At 37.0% G+C, this 22,931-nt stretch overlaps 1 protein-coding gene across 1 annotated transcript in view; it reads left to right on the top strand.

Annotated features, from left to right (window-relative positions):
- Positions 1–20,999, top strand: part of LOC121320833 (discoidin, CUB and LCCL domain-containing protein 2-like) — a 32,618-nt gene extending 11,619 nt beyond the window's left edge. Inside the window, exons 4-15 of the mRNA XM_041259515.1 lie at positions 5,055–5,106; positions 6,181–6,253; positions 10,419–10,552; positions 10,881–10,921; positions 12,333–12,548; positions 13,079–13,203; positions 13,480–13,627; positions 13,953–14,072; positions 14,496–14,589; positions 14,774–14,823; positions 15,056–15,193; positions 16,233–20,999. Coding sequence (XP_041115449.1) covers positions 5,055–5,106; positions 6,181–6,253; positions 10,419–10,552; positions 10,881–10,921; positions 12,333–12,548; positions 13,079–13,203; positions 13,480–13,627; positions 13,953–14,072; positions 14,496–14,589; positions 14,774–14,823; positions 15,056–15,193; positions 16,233–16,642 — 1,601 coding nt within the window. The 3' untranslated portion in view covers positions 16,643–20,999. The remainder of the gene's footprint in view (positions 1–5,054; positions 5,107–6,180; positions 6,254–10,418; positions 10,553–10,880; positions 10,922–12,332; positions 12,549–13,078; positions 13,204–13,479; positions 13,628–13,952; positions 14,073–14,495; positions 14,590–14,773; positions 14,824–15,055; positions 15,194–16,232) is intronic.
- Positions 21,000–22,931: the final 1,932 nt, after the last annotated feature.

Here is a 22,931-nt window from a genome sequence, read left to right as displayed (position 1 = left end):
TCCACAGCAAGATGTGTCCTCGACAGCATAAGCCTACAACGCCAAGATTATAGTTTAAGATATAGGAGTACATTTGGTATCGGTCAAATATTTCTGAGTTGATCCAGGACTTTAAAATAGTACAGATGTCCCAAATGGTATTTAAAAAAAAAAAAAAAAAAGACATGATATGATGATAATGTTCTGTAGATTACAGTTTTTGAATTGATAATCAAAAACAAAGATGAAGTAACCAGAACAAAACTGATCTAATAATGAGTCTTGTCATTGCTCTTTCAGAATATTTGGGAAAAACTGTTAATAATAATAATAATAATAATAATAATAATAATAATAATAATATTGTCGTAATGTAAATGGACGCTTTTGCCAAATATGAAGCAACACAGATTTGTTGCCTTTAAAGTTATACATTCAAGATAAAGGCCCTGGTAACAACTGAGTTTTGAAGCAGTTGATCTCGATACCGTTGTACTGTATGAGGTTTAATACCAGTGTCTAGGTGGATGTCTGTCACTATGTAAATCGCAGATCTTTATGAGTAGGGTGTACTACATCCTAGTCTTTTTATAAATAGGAGCCTACCAAGTTCACGAGCACCAAAAAATAGTAGCTAGTGTTTCTTGTGCTAAAACAAAAGAGCTGCATTAGTTTTGCATCTGAACAACATTTTCAAGCAATAGTGGAATCATAAAAAGTGAAGAGTAAAGTTATCACTTGGCAACCCTTGCTTTTGGTGCAATGTGCTGTAGTCTTTTAAACTCTGCTGCTCTGCACAATGCGGACAGTAACCTCGAGAGCTACCCATGGAAAACTTTATAGATGTAAGCTGATTAAAAACTTCTGTTTTCATGCCCATTTACTCCCAGCACAGTTCTTTTTTAAAAGATTAAAGTGTGTTAAACTGCCATTGCAAGCTAATTAAATCTCTACATTCTTTCAAAAGGTTTAACCCTCACCAGAATCTGCCCCCGAGCGCCCATCTTTCCAATATCTGCAGTGTCCAGAAGAGTCTGAAGCATTTTCAGTTGGATATTAATGGACCACTCATAAAACTGCTTTAATGCTTGTTGAAAATGATGGTCATAAAACAAATGCATATAAACGCAAAAAATGGTTATTGTTCTGCAAGAAACGGCTCTAGCGGTTTACAGATTTTATTGAAATACAAATAATGTTAACCGCATGTTGTTGAATGCTATTAGACCAATGGTTTTCAACCCTGGTCCTCAGGGACCCCTGTGTCTTCTGATGTGCATTCAAACTGAGCTCTCAATTACTTCACTAAACCCTTTCATTTAACTAATAATTAGCTTAATTCGGCTTTTTTAATTGTTCTCCGCTCCTAAAACGCTGCAAGTTTCAAGTTTAGTTGTGTTATAATACACGACATAGTTATTTATATACACAAGAAGTTTTTTTTTTTTTTTTTTTTTTTTTTTCTCTAATACCAACTGTTTAGAATACTGACCTTTGTTCTTGCAATAAGGAGTCTGCCACGGTTCTAAATTGAGATTATTGAACCCATCAATATGACTGGTAGACTTCATGATAATCATTAATCAGTAGTTAAGGATCCGTTTTAAATCTTGGGACATTGTTACAAACTGAGATTGCAATACACACGTTTTGGGCTCCTACAGGTTGGTATCTATTGTTTTCTGTTGAGCAATTGCTACAGTTAAACATTTTAAGTATAGAATTACAGTAAAATAGATCATTTAGTGCAATCAAGTGGTATTGTGTGTTTGCACTGGTTATGTAAAATCAGGTATCGGAAAGTCAGTTAACCGGACTGCTGCATACTCCCAATAAAACATGTCAGTAGCTGGTAGGGTTCTTCTTCTTTTAAAGGCAGGAAATGCAGGGTGGTTGCAGTAGTTTTGTGTCCTGGAGTGCTTCATAGTTACTTCCAGGGTGTAGGTCAATTAATGAGCTAACCAGACTGCTTAGTAACTGTAGTTTGATTGTTTGACATTGTACTGTAGTGGTGTGTTTTTAACCTTCAAACTACTGTACTACTGTAATATATATTGTTAATTGTTATATACAGTAGCAGTACAGTATAAGTATATGCTTAGTTTCTTGTAAATTGTTCCATGTCAGAGTTTAAACCACTGTACGTTATCATTTGAGCCAGCTCTATATTTAGAAAATTTTACTTCATCTCTTTGGTGGTTGAGACAGAGTACTTTTTTCCACTATAATAATTAAATAAAAATCCTAGTAAAGTGATAGCAGCTGAAATTCAGACTGTAAAGAGTTACAGAGGAGATTGCATTGCAGCAAACAGAAAAGCAAAGCAAGGTCGCCTCACCAGGAGATCTGTTGGCTGCCTGCCTGATGGAGTTGAAACTCGCTGTGTGTCATCCTGATAAAAGCATCAGCTTGTGGAAAACAAAGCAACCATTCTCCAAATAACTAAAGTCAGTTTCCATTTTTGAAACGTTTAGACATGCAAGGGCTCTTGTTCTTTTGCAAAATCACTTTCCTGCTGCAAAATCTAAATATTACACAACTTTCCATGTCATAGATGAACAAATGTTGTTTATTTTATTTATGTATTTATCCCAGAGCAGCCTGCTGTAACGGAGATTGAGTTTGATGTTGGAGACCTTTTTTATGTATTTTAGTTTTTAAATCTGGATATGGCTAAGAATACTATTGTTTATATGTAAACCACAGTTTAAAATGTGCGATCAACCAGAGAATTTCTTGCATGAGCATGGAACTTATTTTTGTGGTTGGGAGTTTGTTTTAGTTTTTTTTTTTTTTTTTTTACCTGAACATTTTAAATAAAAAACTGATAAACCTAATGTACATTTTTAAAAAAAATTTCTTCATCATCTGAGACCTACCTGTTTTATCCTGTCCACATAGCAAAACAGTCTTTTGTGTATCAATTGTACCTGCACACATGCCCTGTGTATGCACTGTATAGCATAGGAAACAGTGTAGTATGCCAAATTCAATAGTTTAGAAATAAACTGTCGAGTTGTCCAGTTTCTGAAGACATTATAGCAGCAGTTATGTATTTCCATTTACAGTGGCTGAGTGAGCAGAAGCTGCTTCAGATTTTCAGTAATTTGTGGAATCCCAAACATTTTGACCCTTTTAAAATGCAGGCGTCTAGACTAACCCGGTTCAGCAGGACCCCCACCCCCCGAGAGGCTCAGTGGAGTGAGGTGGAAACATTCTTCACTTGGAATGATGTTCACCCACGGCTGAGAATTATTCCATTTTTTTCCCTCAATAATTTTGTTTCTTTGGTACCTTGTATGGTGACCCCACAAGTACAGTAACGCGGAAAGCGGACCACATTTTGAATGGCTGTGTTGCCATTTTATTTATTGCATGAGATGTACTGGCAGTACAGTGCTGTTCTATATGATTACATGAAAGTGGGATTATTCAACAATAACTGAGAATTTAAAATAAATAAATAAATAAATCAACCGCAGAGATTTAGGATTACTAAAGCAATTTGAGTTGCCTTACAAATACATACAGGTTTCCAGTGCCAAGTCAACTTCCTATTTGATAGGTGTCTAACACTGTCACAAATACTGTAATGTCATGTTTACTGGAGAGAGGTTGGATTGCCATGGAAACTAAACCACCCTCTTATTCTATAGTGAGACAGTAGACTACATTTTTAAGTAGTGCCTTTTTCTTCCCTTTAATAAGAGGGTGTTTCTGTAAGTTTGAAGTACAGTCCCCCCCCCCCCCCCCCCCCCCCCCCTTGGGCTCCCCTATAAATCACTACCCCCTTTATCCACCAGATTTAATCACTTAGTGGAATTCTTACCATTTCCAGTATTTACACCCATCTAAACCACAACATTTTCTAATTGACGTCACCTTGTCAAGAGATCACTGTAGTATTTACAGTAGTTGTATATATGTCCTCTTAATATTGTTGATACAAAGATGATTAGTTTAGTGGTGGGTGTGGGTGTTTGGATGGATATGGAGAAGGGTACCACTTCCTAATTCACATGGTTTCCACAAAAGTATCTTTCCCTCTGCAAATGTCTACTCGCCGTGAGTTTCAGAAAAACACAAATGACAAATCTGATCAAATCCATGAACCATTTACAGCACTGTGCAGAGCGATCAATAAAATGTATAACAGATGCATTGTGGGGTGAGAGATCAGGCAAAAAAAAAAAAAACAAGATCTTGATTCACATGAATTTTTTTTTTTTTTTTTTTTTTTTTTTTTTTGTGGTCTGCCAAAATCACAGTTTACTTTTATATGTAGCGTTGTGGAATGTGCTGATGTAGACTCACTATTATGTACACATCAAGAGAATACACCTCCTTTGGAAACTGTAGATGTAGGTGGTGTATGGGGAATAGCTACACAAAAACAAAGAACAGGTGGGTGTCCAGTGTCGGGAAACACAATGAAAACTAGCTGTGTTTCTTACAACAGATTTTCTGTAAGAGGTCTATCTACACAGATATGTGAAGAGAATGTACAGTAAAGAGAAGAGCATTTACTTTCCATCAGTAATTCAAATTTCGGGCTTGATACCTGATTGACACACGCACACAGCCCGCCTCTTTTAAAGGGTAACACACCAAAAGGCTGATTGCTATAACGCTTTCTTTCTGTTTCCATGGCGGAAGCTGCATTTTCTGCCAATGCCATTACTCTCGTAGCCTACTTTCAATATTTATTTATTTACCGAGGCGTTTAATTGATGAGGGCTGTTATATGACCGTCTGATAGGCGACGTTCCACTGTATTTACAAATCTTTACAACTATACGCTGAATGAAAATTAAGAAAAAGGTATCTGTTCAGAAGTTTAACTCATTTAAAAAATGTATGGCTCAGGTAAATGGTAAATAATACTACTTCATGGGAATGCATAGATAGTAATTGAAGATGTGTTACTATCCCATCATGTCAACTTCTCAAAGGTGCTATAGTATTATGTTATCATAAAGCTTTATAATGGTGAAACAAGTTGAACCCTTTAATATTTTACAATTGAATGTGTTGATATCAAGTAGCCATTCAACTTTGTCTTGTTTGCCTTCCAGATTTGATAACTTGCTTAGACAAAGGAAGCCACTTTACTGAGCCAGAGTTTAGGTAAGAATACTTGTTTATTCAGATATGATTTGTGTAAAAATTGCTTTCTGCCTCATCCACTAAAAAAATATTATATTTTCATATAAGTATTTCAATTTAGTTTTTGATCAAGCTAGTAGTTACCATGCCCAGCAATTGCCGCAATAATCAGACTTTGATTGGCCAGTATAATTGGGTGATAATGTTTGTGAACAAAGAACCACGTTTGAACGTTATTTGATCCTCTGACGTCTAAACGTACCTGCTGTATCCTAGGATACAGTGTAGGGCTGCTTATTACAATGTTGGAGTCGAAATAAAACGGCATTTTAATCCAAATATTGTGTATTTTCTACTAAATAGTACTGGGAAAATATTGAATAGTAGATCAGTAAAACTGACGTTCAGTTAAAAAAAATAAAAAATAAAATCCTGTAATTTTCTGGTAAGATTTGAAATAAACCGGAAACATAAAACGCTAACTATAATGTTTTGAGAGTCTTTTCTGACCAGAGAAACTTGTTGCTGTATTAGGCTGCAATTTCAAAAACCTCTGTACAACAACACACTTTTCAGAATTGTTTAGTTTTGCAGTTGCCAAGACCAGCTGTCTTTTGAGAGGTTTATGGAAGCCATGTAACTGAGAGTGTTTGACCAACAAGAGGGTGGCCTCTGTCAGGCTTTACATCATCCTCAGCTGTTTATTTTTTACTCAGGGGAGGGGGGGGAAGGGGATGTCTGGCAGGAAAAAGTCAAGGCTTTTAAGGGCCTTTATTATTTTATATGCAGGTAGTTGGAATACAAATGTATGAAAATGTTGAGCAACAGCAGATGGTTTAGCTCACTTCTCATGTTTAAGTTTAGAGGAGGCTCCCTGTCTTGTTTGAGATCAAATAACAGAATGACACATAAAAAAAAAAAAAAAAAAAAAAAAAAAAAAAAAACACACTCTACTGTTAAGAATGCCTGGGACTAAAACTACAATACTTACAATGTATAAATATTTTGTGTTTAACAAATGATCTGCATCATAATACATCTTTGTTGTGAGTGAGGATCATGTCGGAATGTAACTGCATTGATTTCTCTTCATAGCAAATATTGCCCTGCTGGATGCTTGACTGCTTTTGGGGAGATTTCAGGGACCATTCCTCATGGATACAGAGATGTGAGTATTTAGCACTAAGATAAGATCCAAAGCTAGCAGCTCAGCAGTTTTGAACTCTTTCTCTACATGGCTTTAGAGTAAAAGATCATGGCATCTAGGATGATAGCTGTGATTTGTATGTTGTTTAAAGTGGTGGTATACACTATGTTAATTGGTATCCTGCTAAAGGGAATATTTTCCTCTTCATTTGTAAACTTTTGGTGAAATCCACTGTACATATTCTCAGAATAACCTAAAATTGATCAGTGACTGCTTATGGCTGACGCAGGCGTCCGTTTTACGGCTTTGTTGTGAAGGGATTCCAGCCTTACAGATGGCAGCTGTTGGCCAGGGATTTAAAATCATGTTGCCACTCATTGAATACAAATAAGCCATTGTCCCTTGAGTTTTGTGTAGAAGTAGGGCTTCATTGGAAAGCGCACCTCATTTGGGCTTTTTGCTGATCAAAAGGTTGCACATACAATTGGGTAGTCTTATAACTAGGGCCCTGCAAAATTCACAGGAGAATTAAAACAACAGTCCTAAACCAACAGATGTGTGTGTAGCCACTCCAGCTAAACTGATCTAAAGAATAATAATTAAGGAATCAACACATTAAAAAATACCCCCTAATTACGAGGGACAATTATGGCCTTTCTAGAAATTGATGTGTTTAAAGTAAAAGCTTACCTCGAGACTTGCTGTTTTAGAAAACATGGATGCACCAACAAGATCAAAAAGCATTTCTTTGAGAGATTTTTTTTTAAAACTTCTTGTCCAAGGGACAAACGCAAGAAAAATTTACTTGTCCTTCTTAAAAATCTACTTGCCTCCTAACTGTCCCGCAAAACACACAAATAGAATATAACTTTTTTAGGATTTTGCTTTTATTAAACCATGAACACAATCAATTAGTGATTTAATAATAGTAATTTATGCTACGTGAAATCAAATAAAGAAAACGTAATTCAGTCCAAACATGCCAAAACTGAGCCCATCTAAATTTTGTGCATGACACATGGCAAAACAAAAATAATAAACTCAAAACATTCAAACCAGATTATGAGTCTCACCTGTCAAATAGTTTGGTGTAAAATGAAAACACGGTATTTGTAAAATTCTTTATTCTCCTTCTTCCTGAGAGTTGTGGCTACCACTGATACATTACAGTTTTTAGGTAGGAGACACTAAATTACACTTATGGAGGCATTTCGAAAGAAAAATGACTTTGGATCCATTTTAAAACTTCGCTTTTACATTCAGACTAGGTAATCGGGGATATATTTCATCACAGAGTGAGAACATTATTCTCTTAATCTTAAAATTCTCGGCTGTTTAGAAAGGTATAATAAAGTATACTTTAGTATATGTTATGTCAGACCTCAGACAGGTAGAATGTTCACAGGGTTAAGGGATTGGTTTCTAAACTACATTTCCCAGAAGAACGATGATAATACTTGTTTAATACGTTTTGGTTTCCTATATGGTCATTGGATAAAGGGAAATCATTTGGTTTTGTGGGAGTTGTCGGTCTCACAGCGCAAACTTGTATTACAAATAATGAAGTCAAATCATAGTTTTACAAGCCTACTGCCAACCACCCGATTTTAAGTAGCTTTTTAAAAATTAATACGTTGCTAAACCGTTACATATAAAATAGTTTAAAGTTTTTTGTAATTTGTTGTTATTTAAAATATTCTTCCTAGAGCTGGTAGTCAAAACTTTACTGGGCTCCTACTGTAGACAACGGCAATGTAATAGTATTGTTGCATTAATTTTACATACGTTTGTTACTGTGCGTGACTGAGTGTTTGTAAATTAAAAGGATATGTATGTATTTTTGCTTTGAGATTTAGAGTTACGCTTTTATTTTATTTGTATTTATTTCGTTTTTCATTTGTATGTGCAAGACTTCCGCAGTTTGAGTTTTCAGGACGTTGCGTGACTCCCTTGAAATCTGCGGGAGTTTTTCTAGCAACAGAACGTTGTGACAAAAGATGAAAAAAAGTACTTGTTTGACGGGCAAATTATAATGGTAATACTTGTTGTCCCGGGCGTCCGGGGTGTGTGAATTGCACACCCTGCAGCTATATGCAAAAGGAAATGATAGTGAATTTTTTTGACTGAATTTTGGAGAAATCTGTAACCACTAAGCCTCCTGAGGAGGAGATGATGATAATGATGATAATAATAATTAGCTGTAAATCAAACGAATGGTCTGCAGCTGATCCTACAGTTAATTGCTATACATAGTTTATCTGCAGGTTATTTAAACTCCTTTTCCATGGTTTCTCCATCACATTTTGACTGTCCACAGTTTGTTGATATATAATGAAAACATGACTTCTTCACTAGCACTACTGGTTAGCATCAGTCATCTTGCATTCAGTATGTTATACTGTTGCATTTCAGAAAGCATATTTTAAACCTGGTCCTGTGAGAGAGAATGCTAAATCACCAAACAGCTTCCTGAAATTCCTGTACCAGTGCGTGTGTGCCTGTCGGAGGATTGCTACCATATGGACACCTTGTAATGATGCATATCTTACATTCCTAGGGTTCTTGAATCTTCAAAAAGAGGATATGTTTTACATAGAAATCTAATTACCATTCTTTTTGTCCTTTGTGTTTCTTGATATACATTTATGCACATTACATTTTGGGCTTTCATGAACTTCATCATACAAAGTATGTTATAATGGAGTAAAGAGCAGCGAACTATGCCTTTAGATTATGGTGAGCCAATTTTAAAATGTCATGGGATCAGTGCTAGAACAGCTGGATTGGTTTAGTAACGGATTGTCTGGCTACAACCACACCCTGAATGTGCATATCGCAGTGGGTCCCTTGTAGTTGCAGTTAACAAATGTTAGTTTTTTGCATTTTAGGGTTTCTGTTTTAAACAGTCCAGAGTACCATTGTTTTTGGTTTATGTACAAGAATAGGGTTTAGTTATCTGACCACTGGAAATGGGAAAATGACTTTCAGATTTCGGAGCGGTGAATAGAGACATTGTCAGCGGTTCACTGGATTTGTGGCCATGACCACAGAGCTGCCATCAATAAAACAGGGAGCAGTAAGAGGGTTCCTTCAAGGTTTACCAGGATGCTTTGGTGCAATATCATTGACCGCTTTAGAAATCTTGAGCTGTACACCAAATCCAACACTAGACTGGAAGTATGTGTGCAAGACAAAGGGGATGCAGTGCAGGTATAGCTACTGGTCCTCTCCCAAGAGATTACTCCATGCATTCTGCTGTCATTGCGAGTCATTGAAATGAGTAGCAAAGGAGTCATTCGAAGAAAAATTAGGTAATGCTTTGTGGTGTAATATTGGCCAGTTTCCATGGGCAGTGAATGATGTAACCTGTCTAAGGCAGAACAAAACGGTCATTCGTTGTTCAGTCAAATGCAGAACCTCAGCAACCCTTTCTTTTTCATAGACTTGTTTCATTAAAATAAAACAAATTCCTTTGCATGTTTCTGTGTATGTCATACACATTTATATATAGAAATAGTTCTGGACTACACACAATCAGACTGCAATGGGTGTATACTGTACATGTAATAGGGTAAAGTAGAAGAGAAGAAAGATGGGGGGAAAAAATCTCCTTATGAAAGATAAAGCAAAAATCTCCCAACATGTGCTGCTATAAAGTGTAGATGAAATGTCTAGTCATGTGGAAGATTATGTGGCTACTAAAAGAAAAATAAGAACTACGAAATGAATCCCAGGTTAATGGTTGTGATTTAATTGCCTATAATACTGAACAAATGTAGACTTGCACTGCTGTTTCCAAGATGCTTACTTTTATCTTGTTCACATCAATGGACTTCATGTTTCTGCCAGTAGTTCTGATGCTGGAGGAGTTTTAGGTGTCACATTTGGCCTCTAGAATGGTCAGTTTCAAATGTACACAGATCGGAGACAGGGCTACTAATAGTGATCATGGGGCTGTAATATGGTTAAAAGTATGGGAGTTTCCTTCTTTAACATGCCGGTGATTGACTTATGTTGAGGTAGAGCTCAAGCAGGACACGGTGAAGTGGGGGGGGGGGGATTCAGTTAAAGAGTCTGTTAATTTTTTAAATGCAAACTGGCCCTTCATGCACATCTTCAGCCTTATGTACTGTTGTACTGTTTTCCAGTGTGCTTAGTTGAGAATCTTTCTTTCTTTCTTTCTTAGTCGTCCCTGCTGTGTAGAGCAGGTATTCATGCTGGGGTCGTCTCCAATGTCCTTGGTGGGCAGATAAACGTTGTCAACAGCAAAGGCATCCCATACTACGAGGGCGCTCTCGCAAATAATGTCACGTCCAAAGTGTGAGTAAAAAAAGTGCATAAAATCTGCCACTATTGGGTGGTGGGGAGGAAAGATAAAATTGACACCGGTATGAAATCTGCTTGGAAATCCTATTAAATGTTGTGTAAATATTTATTTATTTATTTACATTACATTACCCACTTCTAACTACATAGAAATGAACATGCCTCAAATGATTACTGCACAAATTGCCATGAAATCCATAGAAAACAGATATGCATGTTTATACATAAAAGCTAATTGAATTGATGCAAAAGAATGCAAGTAAACTCAAGTATTAGTATATTAATGATCACAGTTAATTTATCTTTGTCTCCTTTTTCACAGTGGTCCTCTTTCTGCCAGCCTCTTCACTTTTAAGACCAATGGTAAGTTTGTTAATAACCTTTCTTTTTATTTTGTAAAAGGTATTGCAGCATTGCAACAAATACCTTTGTTCAGTCTTTGAAAAGAGACTTAAGACCCAGTGTTATGTTTGAAAAAAGACTAAAGACCCCGGTGTTGTGATTGAAAAGAGACTTAAGACCCTGGTGTTGTTTGAAAAGAGACTAAAGACCCTGGTGTTGTGCCACTCCAGGGTCAACCTTTCTAGTTTTAACCACGGGTGTTCCCTGATATCATGGGTTGCCTAGTAACTATTGGTTTCTTTGGAAACAGTGGGTAAAGGAAACTTTGAGTATACTCATAGCTATGAGGATTCCTTGCATTTTTCTGACATGACCACCTATATGCTCCATTTAGTTTTTCAACAGTTTCAGATTCAACAGATATCCAATGGACATTTTACAAGTTTCTAAAATGTATTGTTTCAGCTTTGCGTTGTGGCAAGGTGGTTTCATGGAGGTGATAACATCTAACGCTACTGCTAAAACAAACTGTACATGTAGTGAATAGAGACCAAGGAATTGTTTTAGTAAAGCACACCTGTGGTACACCGCTTCTTTTAAATTGATTTACACAGGAACAGATACAGCCAGCTACTGACTGGTCGGCTTTCAGACCAGACACATTTTCTCTTTTAGTTCTCTATAATTGGACAGAATTAACTGGCAAATGCATTACCATTGAGCTGAAATGTGAAATTGGTGTTTTACTCCTGTCTCACTCCTAATTTCCAGACCTTAACCCAGTGTAATAATTAGATTGTAGAATATATAAAACCCCTGACAAGAAGGCTGGCAGTATCCTGATGCAGCCTATTTAACAAAATTGCAAATGGGTATAAATTGAGTTTCACGTTGTAGAATTTTCAGTTTGTGCAAAAGATGCCTGATTGTTTTGCAGCATTTGAGCAGTTATTTTAATGTCAGTGTTTGATTGATTGGTATTTTGTGAATGTACTGCTAGTTTGTTTGGGTTATATGTAGCATCCCCATGTAGTTTTAAAGCTTAATTGTTATCAGTTTTGTTGTTTACCACCAATACTTTTGTTTTGGTTGTGGTTGGGTGGTTTAAAAGGCTTGGGGCAAAAACGTGCACCGTAACAATACAACATAAGAAATTAGTTGCATGAATACTATAGTACCAAAACTAGCACTGTTACTATATTTGTCTTTATAGTTGTCTTTATAGTTCTAGGAATTGCTTTACTGTGCATGTCACATCAGTGTGAATATTTTATTTAATAATAAAAAGTACTGTGGTAAATCCAACTATCAGAAAAACAAGATGCAAAAGTTGTGAGGTTTTGTCTAGTGGTTAGCAAAGGACCGTGGTCATCGAGCTCCTGGATTCAAATCCCAACTACTGAGTCTGACCCTCTCTTTCTGAATTCACTAGGCTGCTATGGGACTCTGGGGCTAGAGTCTGGAGTTGTCCGAAATGCACAGATCACAGCATCCACAGTGCTTCAATGGGACAACCTCAACGGGCAGCCAACTGTGTGGGGACCAGAGAGAGCCAGGCTGAAGAAACCTGGCCCTTCCTGGGCTGCCTTAGATACCAATGAAAACCAATGGCTGCAAGTGGATTTGAAGAAAGAGAAAAGAATAACAGGTAAGGACAGGGAGGTTGGCTTAAAGCAGAAGTTCCCAAACTGCAGTATAGGCAAATCACACTGACCAAAATGCTGCATCTTTGCCGGTACTGAGCATTCATAAGTAGTTTGTGTGAAAGGGGTAATAGATTAAGTTTATTTCAATTATTACAGGTTTAAATGTGTTTTCTAATTTGTCATTTTTCTTAAGAAGTGGGTTGTACTGACCAATGCAGCAGAACAAGTGGGGCTCAGGTAAAAAAAAGAAGTTTAGGAACCCCTGGCTTAAGGGACACTTATTTACTGAAGATTAATTGCTCCATCTTGGCAAGAGGTATATAACAAAAGTAAAATGTGCATTTTGAAATAATAAAATAATAACCCAGGTAAGGTTATTGCATCAGTCAGAGTTAAAATTGGTTTGTAACGATTGTATTTCTAAAGTATAGAGTAATACTTTAACAATAGTTAAAATATTGCTTGTGTTGGTGGCATACATCTTTAGCCAAGATCATGTGTTAGAGCCCTTTTTAATATTGTTGGTTTGTAGGCATCACAACTACCGGATCAACCATGTCAGATTACTACTTCTATGTCTCTGGGTATCGAGTGCTGTACAGTGAAGATGGGAAGAATTGGAATGTGTTCAGGGAAGCCAATGCAGACCATGACAAGGTAGGATTGCAGTACAATTCAAGTGTGTGTCTGCGTGTTCTGGTATGTACTTAAATGGTGTACTTAAATGCAGAGAAAGAACACGTTGTATTTGTTATGTATTGCTCTTCATTACACTGGACATTCTTCTTGCAGTTTGTATAAGCAGTTATTCCAGTGATATGCATGTTTTTTTTTTTTTTAAATCAGCAATACTCATGTTTTTCTATTCGGGATTATTTTTTGTGTGTGTATGAAATCGGTATGTTTTAATGTGATGTTATTCTCTTATGACAGATTTTTCAAGGAAACGTCAATTACATTCAGGAAGTTCGCAATAACTTCATCCCCCCTATCGAGGCCCGGTATATCCGGATTAACCCACTGCAGTGGCACCAAAAGATTGCAATGAAGGTGGAACTGCTGGGCTGTCAGCCATCTTTAGGTAAGGGTATGTCTTCACCTGTTAGTGGATGGCTAGGATCAATAGTTGTGCAGCTACTAAGGTATAAACGAGATTAATCTTTTAATGAAAGTTGGTAAATTACCGAATGTATCATTGATAGGATTATTTGTCATGCATATGCTGTGCAATGGAGATATTTTTTTTTTTTAAATTCAATACTATAGACTGTTTCCTTTTTAAAACCATGTGTTAAGTGTATCCTATGATTGAGTACACTAGTGGATAACTCGGTGCCATTCCTTGGGGGTGGTGCATGTTCCCATCCTATCCGAAATCAATTCTCTTTTTTTCTGTGTGATAACAGGGAGGTCTCCTATCCACATCCCACTCCCCAAGATCATCACAGACTTTCCATTGCAGTTAGACAAGACAACCTTCACCCCGGACTTGAGAAACACCACAGTGACTCCCAGTGGAACCAAAGGTACACAGGCAGAATACTTTAGTCAGTCCCGCTGGTGAGAGTCAAGCACAGCCAATTAACACCCAGCCATGTGTTTACTAACGATAAGGAAGTGGGACAGGTCTTATTTTTTTAATCGTCATCAATTTCAATAGAGTTGTCTAACCAATTGTGACAAAATGTCTGTTTTTATGATTACACTTAGTTGCTAAAGTAGGGAAATAATTGAAACCATGATGTAATTTTAGATTTTCTTTTTTTTTGTCATTTCAATCACCCTGCCATTTGTGGATTTTGCGTTCCATAAGAAGAAATGCAAGGCCTTCAATGAAAAAGCCAGTTATTGTTTTCGTGTGCCAATACAAGACCTACAGCTGGTTTGAGATATGAAGGGTCCTTTTACTAATGAGTAACTAAACAAGTGTTTGTATTGGTTTGTTTCAGATGTGGCCTTGGCGGCAGTCCTAGTTCCTGTGTTGGTGATGGGTCTCACTGCACTCATTTTAGTCCTGGTTTGTGCATGGCACTGGAGGAATAGGTGAGGAAACCAACAATAAAATACCTGATGCTTTATTTATTTATTTAAATTGACGATTTTACTGCTTATGTCCATATTTTGAATACCTTTTAAAAAATTGATTGGACACTTAAACAGCTGAGGCTTGTGTGCGCTGTTGTATTAAGTTTGTTGAACTAAAAACGGAAATGATTTTAATCTGCAGAAAGAAGACTGCTGAAGGGACCTATGACTTGCCATACTGGGATGGGCCAGGTAAGTAAAGGACAGCAGTTGTCAAATTTCAGTGAAAACCAGTGCTTGCAGAGACCACCTCTCTAACACTGCATGCACAAGTGCACCGGAAAGACCTGTAATCTTTCTTTAAAAAAAACAAAAAAAAACAAACAAGAAATCATCTGACTGGTGACTTTCTTATAACAGAAATATTTCAATGCTTGGTGCTGTATGAATATGAATATAAATCATAATTCTCCTCTACCTGCAGGCTGGTGGAAGGGAATGAAGCAGTTCTTGCCAGCAAAGGGTCCAGAGGTGGAGGAATCCCCTGTCCGATACAGCAGCACTGAAGTGAGCCGCCTGAGAGCGTGTGATGTGGGCCCCTTGTTACAGACGGCACCTGCAGGTACCGTATAAAGGCATTGGTGCCAATAGATAAACACCACAAAGTGTTTTTTTCATTGTTTTTTGTCACGTTGTGACAGGGTCTTCGTCGAATCACACGTGTGGGTAGCCGCTGTTCAAGCATACAGAGAGACAGACGTGGTGTTGAAACGCCGGCACAGGCGCGCAGGTTTTATTCACAAAAACAGAAAACGAAAGTAAAATAAAGGCAGTCATGTGACGTTACCAACGATGGTAACGCACAGAGGACTAATACAGCAAACTGTACAAAAAGTGCAAAATAAAACACAGTACAACAAACTATAACTCAAAAGGTGCCGTGAAAACGGCAGGCCTTGCAGCAGCCCTGAGCAATCTCCCGCGGATGTTTTTAAACTGACGGACACTCGGTCGAGACCCGCCCACCTGCTGATTGAAGACTAGCACAGCCAATCACTTGCTGCCCTTTCCCTCAACCAAGCACAGCAGGCAGCAAGTCTCAATCAAGTGCCCATCTGTAAACAATAATACAATCAAACTAATCAAGTCCCAAAATGACACAAAATAAACCCATTCCCACATATAAGCCACACCAACACTTATTTACCACTGTGCAGGGTAATCGCACTGCCACACACATCTAAACTAGAAGTACAGTATTTGTTTCATAATTAATCATTTGTATTTTTTCAAAGTATAACGTACTGCAATAAATAATTTGCCTTTTTTAGGGGAATGTGTTTGTTTTGAGCCACCTCAAATGTCAGAGCTTTGGTACTTGGTGTGATGACTTTTAATTGACACTTTCTTTCTGATCAAATGCATTAAACACAGCCTGCCTGTGCAGGACAGGGGTATATGATAATGAGTGCATGCCTGATTAAGTAACAAATCAGAAAGACTTGCAGGACTATAACTACAGGTCTTCCAGATTCTCTTTAAATAAGTTAGACCTGAGCCCCCTGTGCTTTATGCCCTTTTTGGAGAAAGGTATGATTATCAATTCCATCTGATTTATTTATTTATTCTTTTTTTTTAATCCTTCTCTCTTGTTAAAACAGAATATGCACAGCCTTTGGTAGGAGGAGTTGTGGGAACACTTCGCCAGCGATCTACTTTCAAGCCTGGGGAGGGTGTTGACCCCAGCTATGCGGACCCTGACCCCTACGATGCACCGCTGCAGGAGATATACCATGCTTATGCAGAACCACTCCCGGCATCAGGAGCGGAATATGCCACACCGATCATCATGGACATATCCAGCCACCTGGCAGGAACTGTGAGCCAGCCACCCATATCCACCTTCAAATCACCAGGCACTACACTTCTATCCAGGACAGACAGCAGTGTTTCCACTGGGCATGTGCAGTATGATACCCCCAAGGGGACCCTCAGTCCAGCCCCTGCTGCTGAGGAGCTGGTGTACCAGGTACCTCAGAGCAGTATCCAGAAAGCGGTTGACAATCGCTGACAGGTGTGCGTCTAGGGTGGGGGAGAAAATTGTGAGTAATGGATGTTGATCACTGAAGCCTAGGTCATTTGTAAAGCACACTACCTTATTTTATATTCACAGATCAGTGGATCTCACTTTCTTTAGGAATGAGTAAGCCCTGATCCAGTCCTACTGAACTGAATGTTGGCCCAAGGGGAAGGTTACTGCTCAATTTTTGTATAGTCCTTTCTGGTGAAACTGTGATGACATTTTTTTTTTTTTTTTTTTTTTTTCTGCTTAGCTTTCGAAGAATTTTCCATTTAATATGGTCAACATTTGCTTTTTTAAAATGTATTTTAAAATCAAGGCAAGGTGGTGGTTTATATCCGTGCCAGCAGATTTGGAAGTCACAACACATATATAAAGTGGTCTCTCACGATGGCATTAAGTTTTAAAGTGTCTGCTGCTCTGAGATGAGAATATATCTTCTTTTCTGGCAAAAATCCACCTTTTTCTTTTTTTTTTTTTAAACTGGCAACCGTCTTGTCTCAATATCCAAACTCAGACACAATACAAGCAGTTGTCCTTATTTGCTTTTTAATAGAAATTGTATAGGGATCCCTGTTCACTTCTTCTGTAAGCCGTGTAATATTTTAGTTGATTTTTAGAGATAAAGTACTACATAGTAAAACTGAAAGAAAAAACTAATGAACCTTTTAGAAGCTGTTATGGTTTGGTTTGTTAGACCTTCAGCTGTGGCATTAACTGGAAACTAAGTGTTTAGCTGTAGTGCTAAATGAAGTAATAAAGGTAAAGAGAGGAAAAACACATCAGTACTTGCTAACAAGGACAGCTGCTTAATATAAGAAGCATGTAAATTACTCTGTGTTTTATTACATGCTTTGACTAACGGCTTCATGTTTTAAAGAAAATCAGTTTGCCAATTGCATAATTCTTCCCAATATAGAAAGGCTATTTCCCTACTAGAATGCCCTCTTTTTTTTAATTTGAAGACTAAGGCCGAAAGATTGAAGTACTATATATGTGTCTTTTTATATAGAAGTTAGACTCACGTTAAGTATCTGTGTAATAATTTTAATGAATTTGTTTTGCACTGTTTTTCTAGCGATTTTACTATGTTGCCAGAATTTTGCATTCATGACATCTGTTTGAAGGCGGTACAGACTCATTTTGTGGAATTGGATTTCCCCATTGTCTGATTTAAAAGTGAGAGAAATGTTGTGTGTTGTCACTGCAAAACTCTCTGATTGCACATGCTTGTGCTTGTAGAGATGAACTGACGCCTAGATATACTTTACTGCCTGTTACATTCTCTCTGCATACACATATAAACCTAAAACTTGTGGTTTACTTCACTTGAATTAGAAATGGTTTGCCATGCATATTGCTAGACGGAAACCTTAGTTTTCTGTTCTTTGTGAGTAATGCCCTGTTGCAACATCATTAAGAACTTATGAAGTGGACATTGGCCTGTGCCCTGTTTGTTCTGGTCTTGTTAAGTTTTACTTGTTTTTGTGTGTTTGGTAGACTTGAAAGGCACATTAGCATGGGTTTTGGGTGAAGTCTTTCAACAGAGTTGCATTTTATCTGTTGACTCCACACAACCATCTTCATTTTCGAAATATTGGGATTTCAGGGATCTCTATATAATATAATACAGTACAAAATACATATATAGCATCGTGCATGAGCAAATATCTCAACGTTCTGTACAAGCAGAATCTCTTGCAAAAAAGAAAGTCTTCACTCTAAATTTGAAAATGTGAATAGTTCCTGCAACTGAATGTATTTGGCAATAAACACCTCATCTTCCATCCACGCTAGAAGCTCTGTTGGATAGTTTGGAGCAACCAGATGTCTGGAAACAGCCAGGTTCAAGAGAAGGAGAAAAGGATGTAACAGCAACAGGTGCTTTAAGAAGTTACTGTAGAAACTCTACTGAATATCTAGCATGCATAACAATTAGGATGTATTTATCTTCTGATGTTTTAATAATTAACAAAGGTGTCATGACAAGCCAAAGAAAGCAGTGCTGTGCATGAAACTGTAATTGTAACACCATTCAAATGTGTAAAAGTATTTGGTACCAACAGATGTCAAAGTGTCATTTTGAGGATTGAGAGCAAAGTGTGTTTTTGAGAACAGTATTCTTTGCTATTTTAATTTTAAATATTAATACTGTGATTCTACAAAAACCCACATATATTTTAAAACCGACATATAAACATGCATATAATCCCTTTGAGTAGAGATACTCAACTGGCACTAGCAGCCTGATTTCCAAATAGGAACGTGGTTGCAAAATAGATTGGTAAGTCATATAATCTATTTTTTGTGTATTTTATGAATATAGCACATTGTTCCTTTTAACTGTTAAAATAAAACTGCAAAGGTTGAATATGGAAAATAGAGAATATTCTTAATGTTTATAGTATGTGATTTGATCTTAAGTATTTTCACAGCCTGCTCTATCAGTTGTCAAAGCAATATACCCTCCAGCGTATTGTGACTTGGCAGATCAGTTACATTTGTTTGCAATTTTCTGTAGGACTTTGAAATGAATGAAAGTTTGACTGTGCATGTTAATGATGTGAAATTAACACCAGGATTAAATATGTGATGTGCTGTTTATCTGTGCACTGCAGACAAAAGGGCAAGAAACAAGAGCTGTGCTCAGTTGTAATCTAGGAAACTGTTGCGTAGCCCATGTTTATTTATGCACGGTTTTCATATTTTTCAATAGAAGACACTGATATGATTTGATAGGATATTTGGGGATTACAGAAGGAGTTAAGCACTAGAGTATTTTTTTTATTTATTTATTTTTTTGGTCATGCCAGTGTAGTGGTTGCATTAGCTTTTAATGCATGGACAATTTGCATTGTGCATTTTATGTTTGATATGATGTCAACTGCCTAAGGTTCTTTGCAGTAATCCAGCCACATGTAAACAAGTATATTATCAGAAATTTTGTACAGTCACAATTTTCATGAACATTCAGTTTCACTTTTTGTGCCTCCTTTTGGTTAAAAGTGCAACTGAAGACCGATTTGTGATTTCAGCTTTCCAGTGCAAAGATTGTGTAAAAGCACAATGACCTTACACAAATTCAGAGGTGGAATGTTTTGGTTTTAATGGGGTTCTCTTGTGTAAACTGAGCTCATGTTTATATATATATATATATATATATATATATATATATATATATATATATATATATATATATATAAATCTCACATGAATGCAAGACAAATAGAACAATTGTGACACTTTGAAAGGCAGTATCATATGAACTGACATTTGATTGTGTGCTAAATTCATTATTTTATCAAGTCCGAAGTAGTCTATAATATAATTTTAAGCAGCAGTGGTGTTTTAAAGTAATTCATTTACTTACAGAGCCAAAAAGCTTTTAACCAGAGTCATTTGCTTTTTTCCTCTCATGATCCTAAAGCATCATAAAATCAGAATGAAGAGAGTACTGGCCAGCTTTTTAACATGAATCCCCTAAATGTGCATTAGTACATTTGTCACTGGATTTTTCGTTTTGATTGTATTTGAGGAATCTGTTTCAGGTAATGGCTAATCTTTCTTTTCATTTGGTCCATTCCTTAGTGCAGTGAGCACTTAGTGTACTACCGTCTGTTATGTGCTGAATGGAAATCAAGCAGTAGTTTGTAAAAGAGGGTGTGACCTAGATTAGAGTACCTTTGTTTGTTTTTGCATTTGGATGTTTCAGTCTTTGCAAATGGTTAGGGTGCAAATATATTTTTTTCTTTTTTTTTGTGGTCTTCTAACTGTGGTTGGTTGAAAAACAGTGAGCACAGAAGTAAAGTCAGTACAAAGTGAAATGTAAAAAGCGTCACCTGACACCGTTCAGTTATTGGTGAATCTCTCCCAGAATGTATCTCGTCTTACCTCACATGTACTGCAGTCAATCCCTATTTGTATATGTTGGTGGAATTTAGATTGTATAGAGAGAAGTTTTAAATGTACGTGTTTTAATAAAAATGTAAAGGAAATAAATTTGATTTGCCTTGATTTGCCTTTTAAAGTAGTTTTCTCCACTGGTAACCATGTTTAAGCAATGTGCCCTTCACACACTGTACTTGATGTAGACTGTTGGAAATGAATGTACTGCTATGAAATCAGGCTAAGTGTCTAATTTACTGAAAGGAACATTTTCTTAGAGACATCCAAGTAATAACGCTTAGTTTTGTATATGCCCAATTCATCTGTTACATAACTCTGTATTTGAGGAATTCTCTTTAAGTCTTACAGCTTTTGTAGGATGTCATTGTGCCCTCAGGGAAGCAGTCATGTCTGAAATGTAATTATTCAGTCTGTGTTCAATTGTTAACAATAAATCACATTGTTTTCAATGTATAAAACTATTGACAGTTTCCAAGTAACTCCATCGCTGAAATAGCCTCTAGAATAAAACAACGTGGTTGAAGTCAAATAAAATGGTACAGATTCCAGAAGAAATTAGAAAAAGTATATGTTATTATGGTTTTCATTTTTTTTCTGATGACCTAAGTAAGTTAAGATCAATAAAAAATAAACATTTGGCAAATAATAGTAATGAATCTGGCATGTGGGGAGAATAATGTGAATTGAAGTCATGAAGTACATATTGCAACAACTGGGTGTGGACTTTTTTTACTCTGAAAACTTGCTTAAATTTAGATTTGTCATTTTGTCCACATAACAATCTTTGTAATACTGTACTGTTCTTACACTGGCAGAAAGGAACAACCTTCAGTCTTCACAACCACTGGGATCACACTGAGCCTGGCTGCTGTGTGACTTGTACTGCTATGCCATATTTCCAAATTAACACTTACACTACAACACTTTCTACTTCTCAGGCTATTCTACGGTGTTAACATAGGCACCAAATTCCCCTTGGAAAGCTCTGGAGGATGGCATTGTGATATCACTGCCATAACTATGTGTCTGTAAAATGAAGAGGAACAGAACAGTGTAAAGTAAACAAGTCATCTCCAAGCCCTGTGCAATATCACTGGGAGACTTTTGGCACCTGGCACCCCGCCTCGCCCCCATAGCAAGAGTAAAAACAGCTACTCAATCCAGAAACTGTTCCACCCTGGGTGACCTTGAAAACAGACCAGAAGTACTGAGATCAGCCCGGCACAGACATGACTCTGACAACCAGCAATGTGAGCTGCAAGCCAACGCAGGCACTGTGAAATGCAAGATATTCTGGTGCCTTGTGTAAGCAAGGGAGATGCGTCACACAAGTTCAACACCACTGCAAACATTTTTTGTAGTTTGTATTCTTCGCTCATTAGTCAAAGGCTGAAGTTAATGTTTATACAACAGAGTTCATGCAGCCCTTCACAGGGGATGCACCCCATTTACTTTCAAAGCATTAAAAGAAATCCAGAAAGTTGCAAAGATTTCTGCATAAACACCACCACCTTGTCAGAAGTAGAGAGCTGTACAAACTCAAAGTGAAACCGACTGATTCTGTATGACTATAAAGTGCTATATTGAATTTACCATTATTTTCAACTCAATATTTTGTTCCACCATAATCCACAATATGCACAATCCTTCATTATCCTCCATATATTGTGCTTTTGTTTAGGTATTAATCATTTAAAAGGACTGATTAGCAGTACACCTTAAAGTATATGGTTAGGGATTTGCAGAAACTCATAGTCTACAGTATGGAAGTAAAACATTTCAGTGCCCAGGATGAGAGGAACATTTGCCTCCAATCAGCTTTACGCTCAATGCGGAAGTTAATTGCCATTGATTGGAACTGGATTATAAAGGTGAGGGAAGGACAGCCTTTCTTGCTTTGAAATCAACATGCTAATTAATAGATTTATTGACTACCTGCTAAATACTTCTTAAAGGTATTTACAAGTATGAGTTTCTGCACACCCCTACATATGATACACAATATAGCCCTACTGGATAAAGTTGTTATGTATAATACTGCACAGTTCTGTGGTGTTTCTGTGATGTTTTTTGTTGTTATTTTATTAGATGTGTTTTTTAAATATGTATAATTCATATTTTATGTCTGTTGTATTTTCATCTGCCATTTCTCTATCTTATTTGGTTTTCTTTTTCACTTTATGACCATTGCGCTTGCCTATCACTCTATTCATCACACTGCCCCTTCCTATCTCCAATACCTTGATATAATTACACTTAACAAAAATATAAACGCAACAGGCAACAAAGAACTGGGACATTTTCAGCTTCCAGGAATTGTGTACAGATACTTGCGACATGGGGCCGTGCATTATCATGCTGAAACATGAGGTGA

This window comes from Polyodon spathula, chromosome 9, assembly GCF_017654505.1.
Source record: "Polyodon spathula isolate WHYD16114869_AA chromosome 9, ASM1765450v1, whole genome shotgun sequence".
NCBI classification, from domain to species: domain Eukaryota; kingdom Metazoa; phylum Chordata; class Actinopteri; order Acipenseriformes; family Polyodontidae; genus Polyodon; species Polyodon spathula.
Note: the sequence above shows the minus strand (reverse complement) of the source record. Positions and strands in the feature narration are given on the sequence as shown.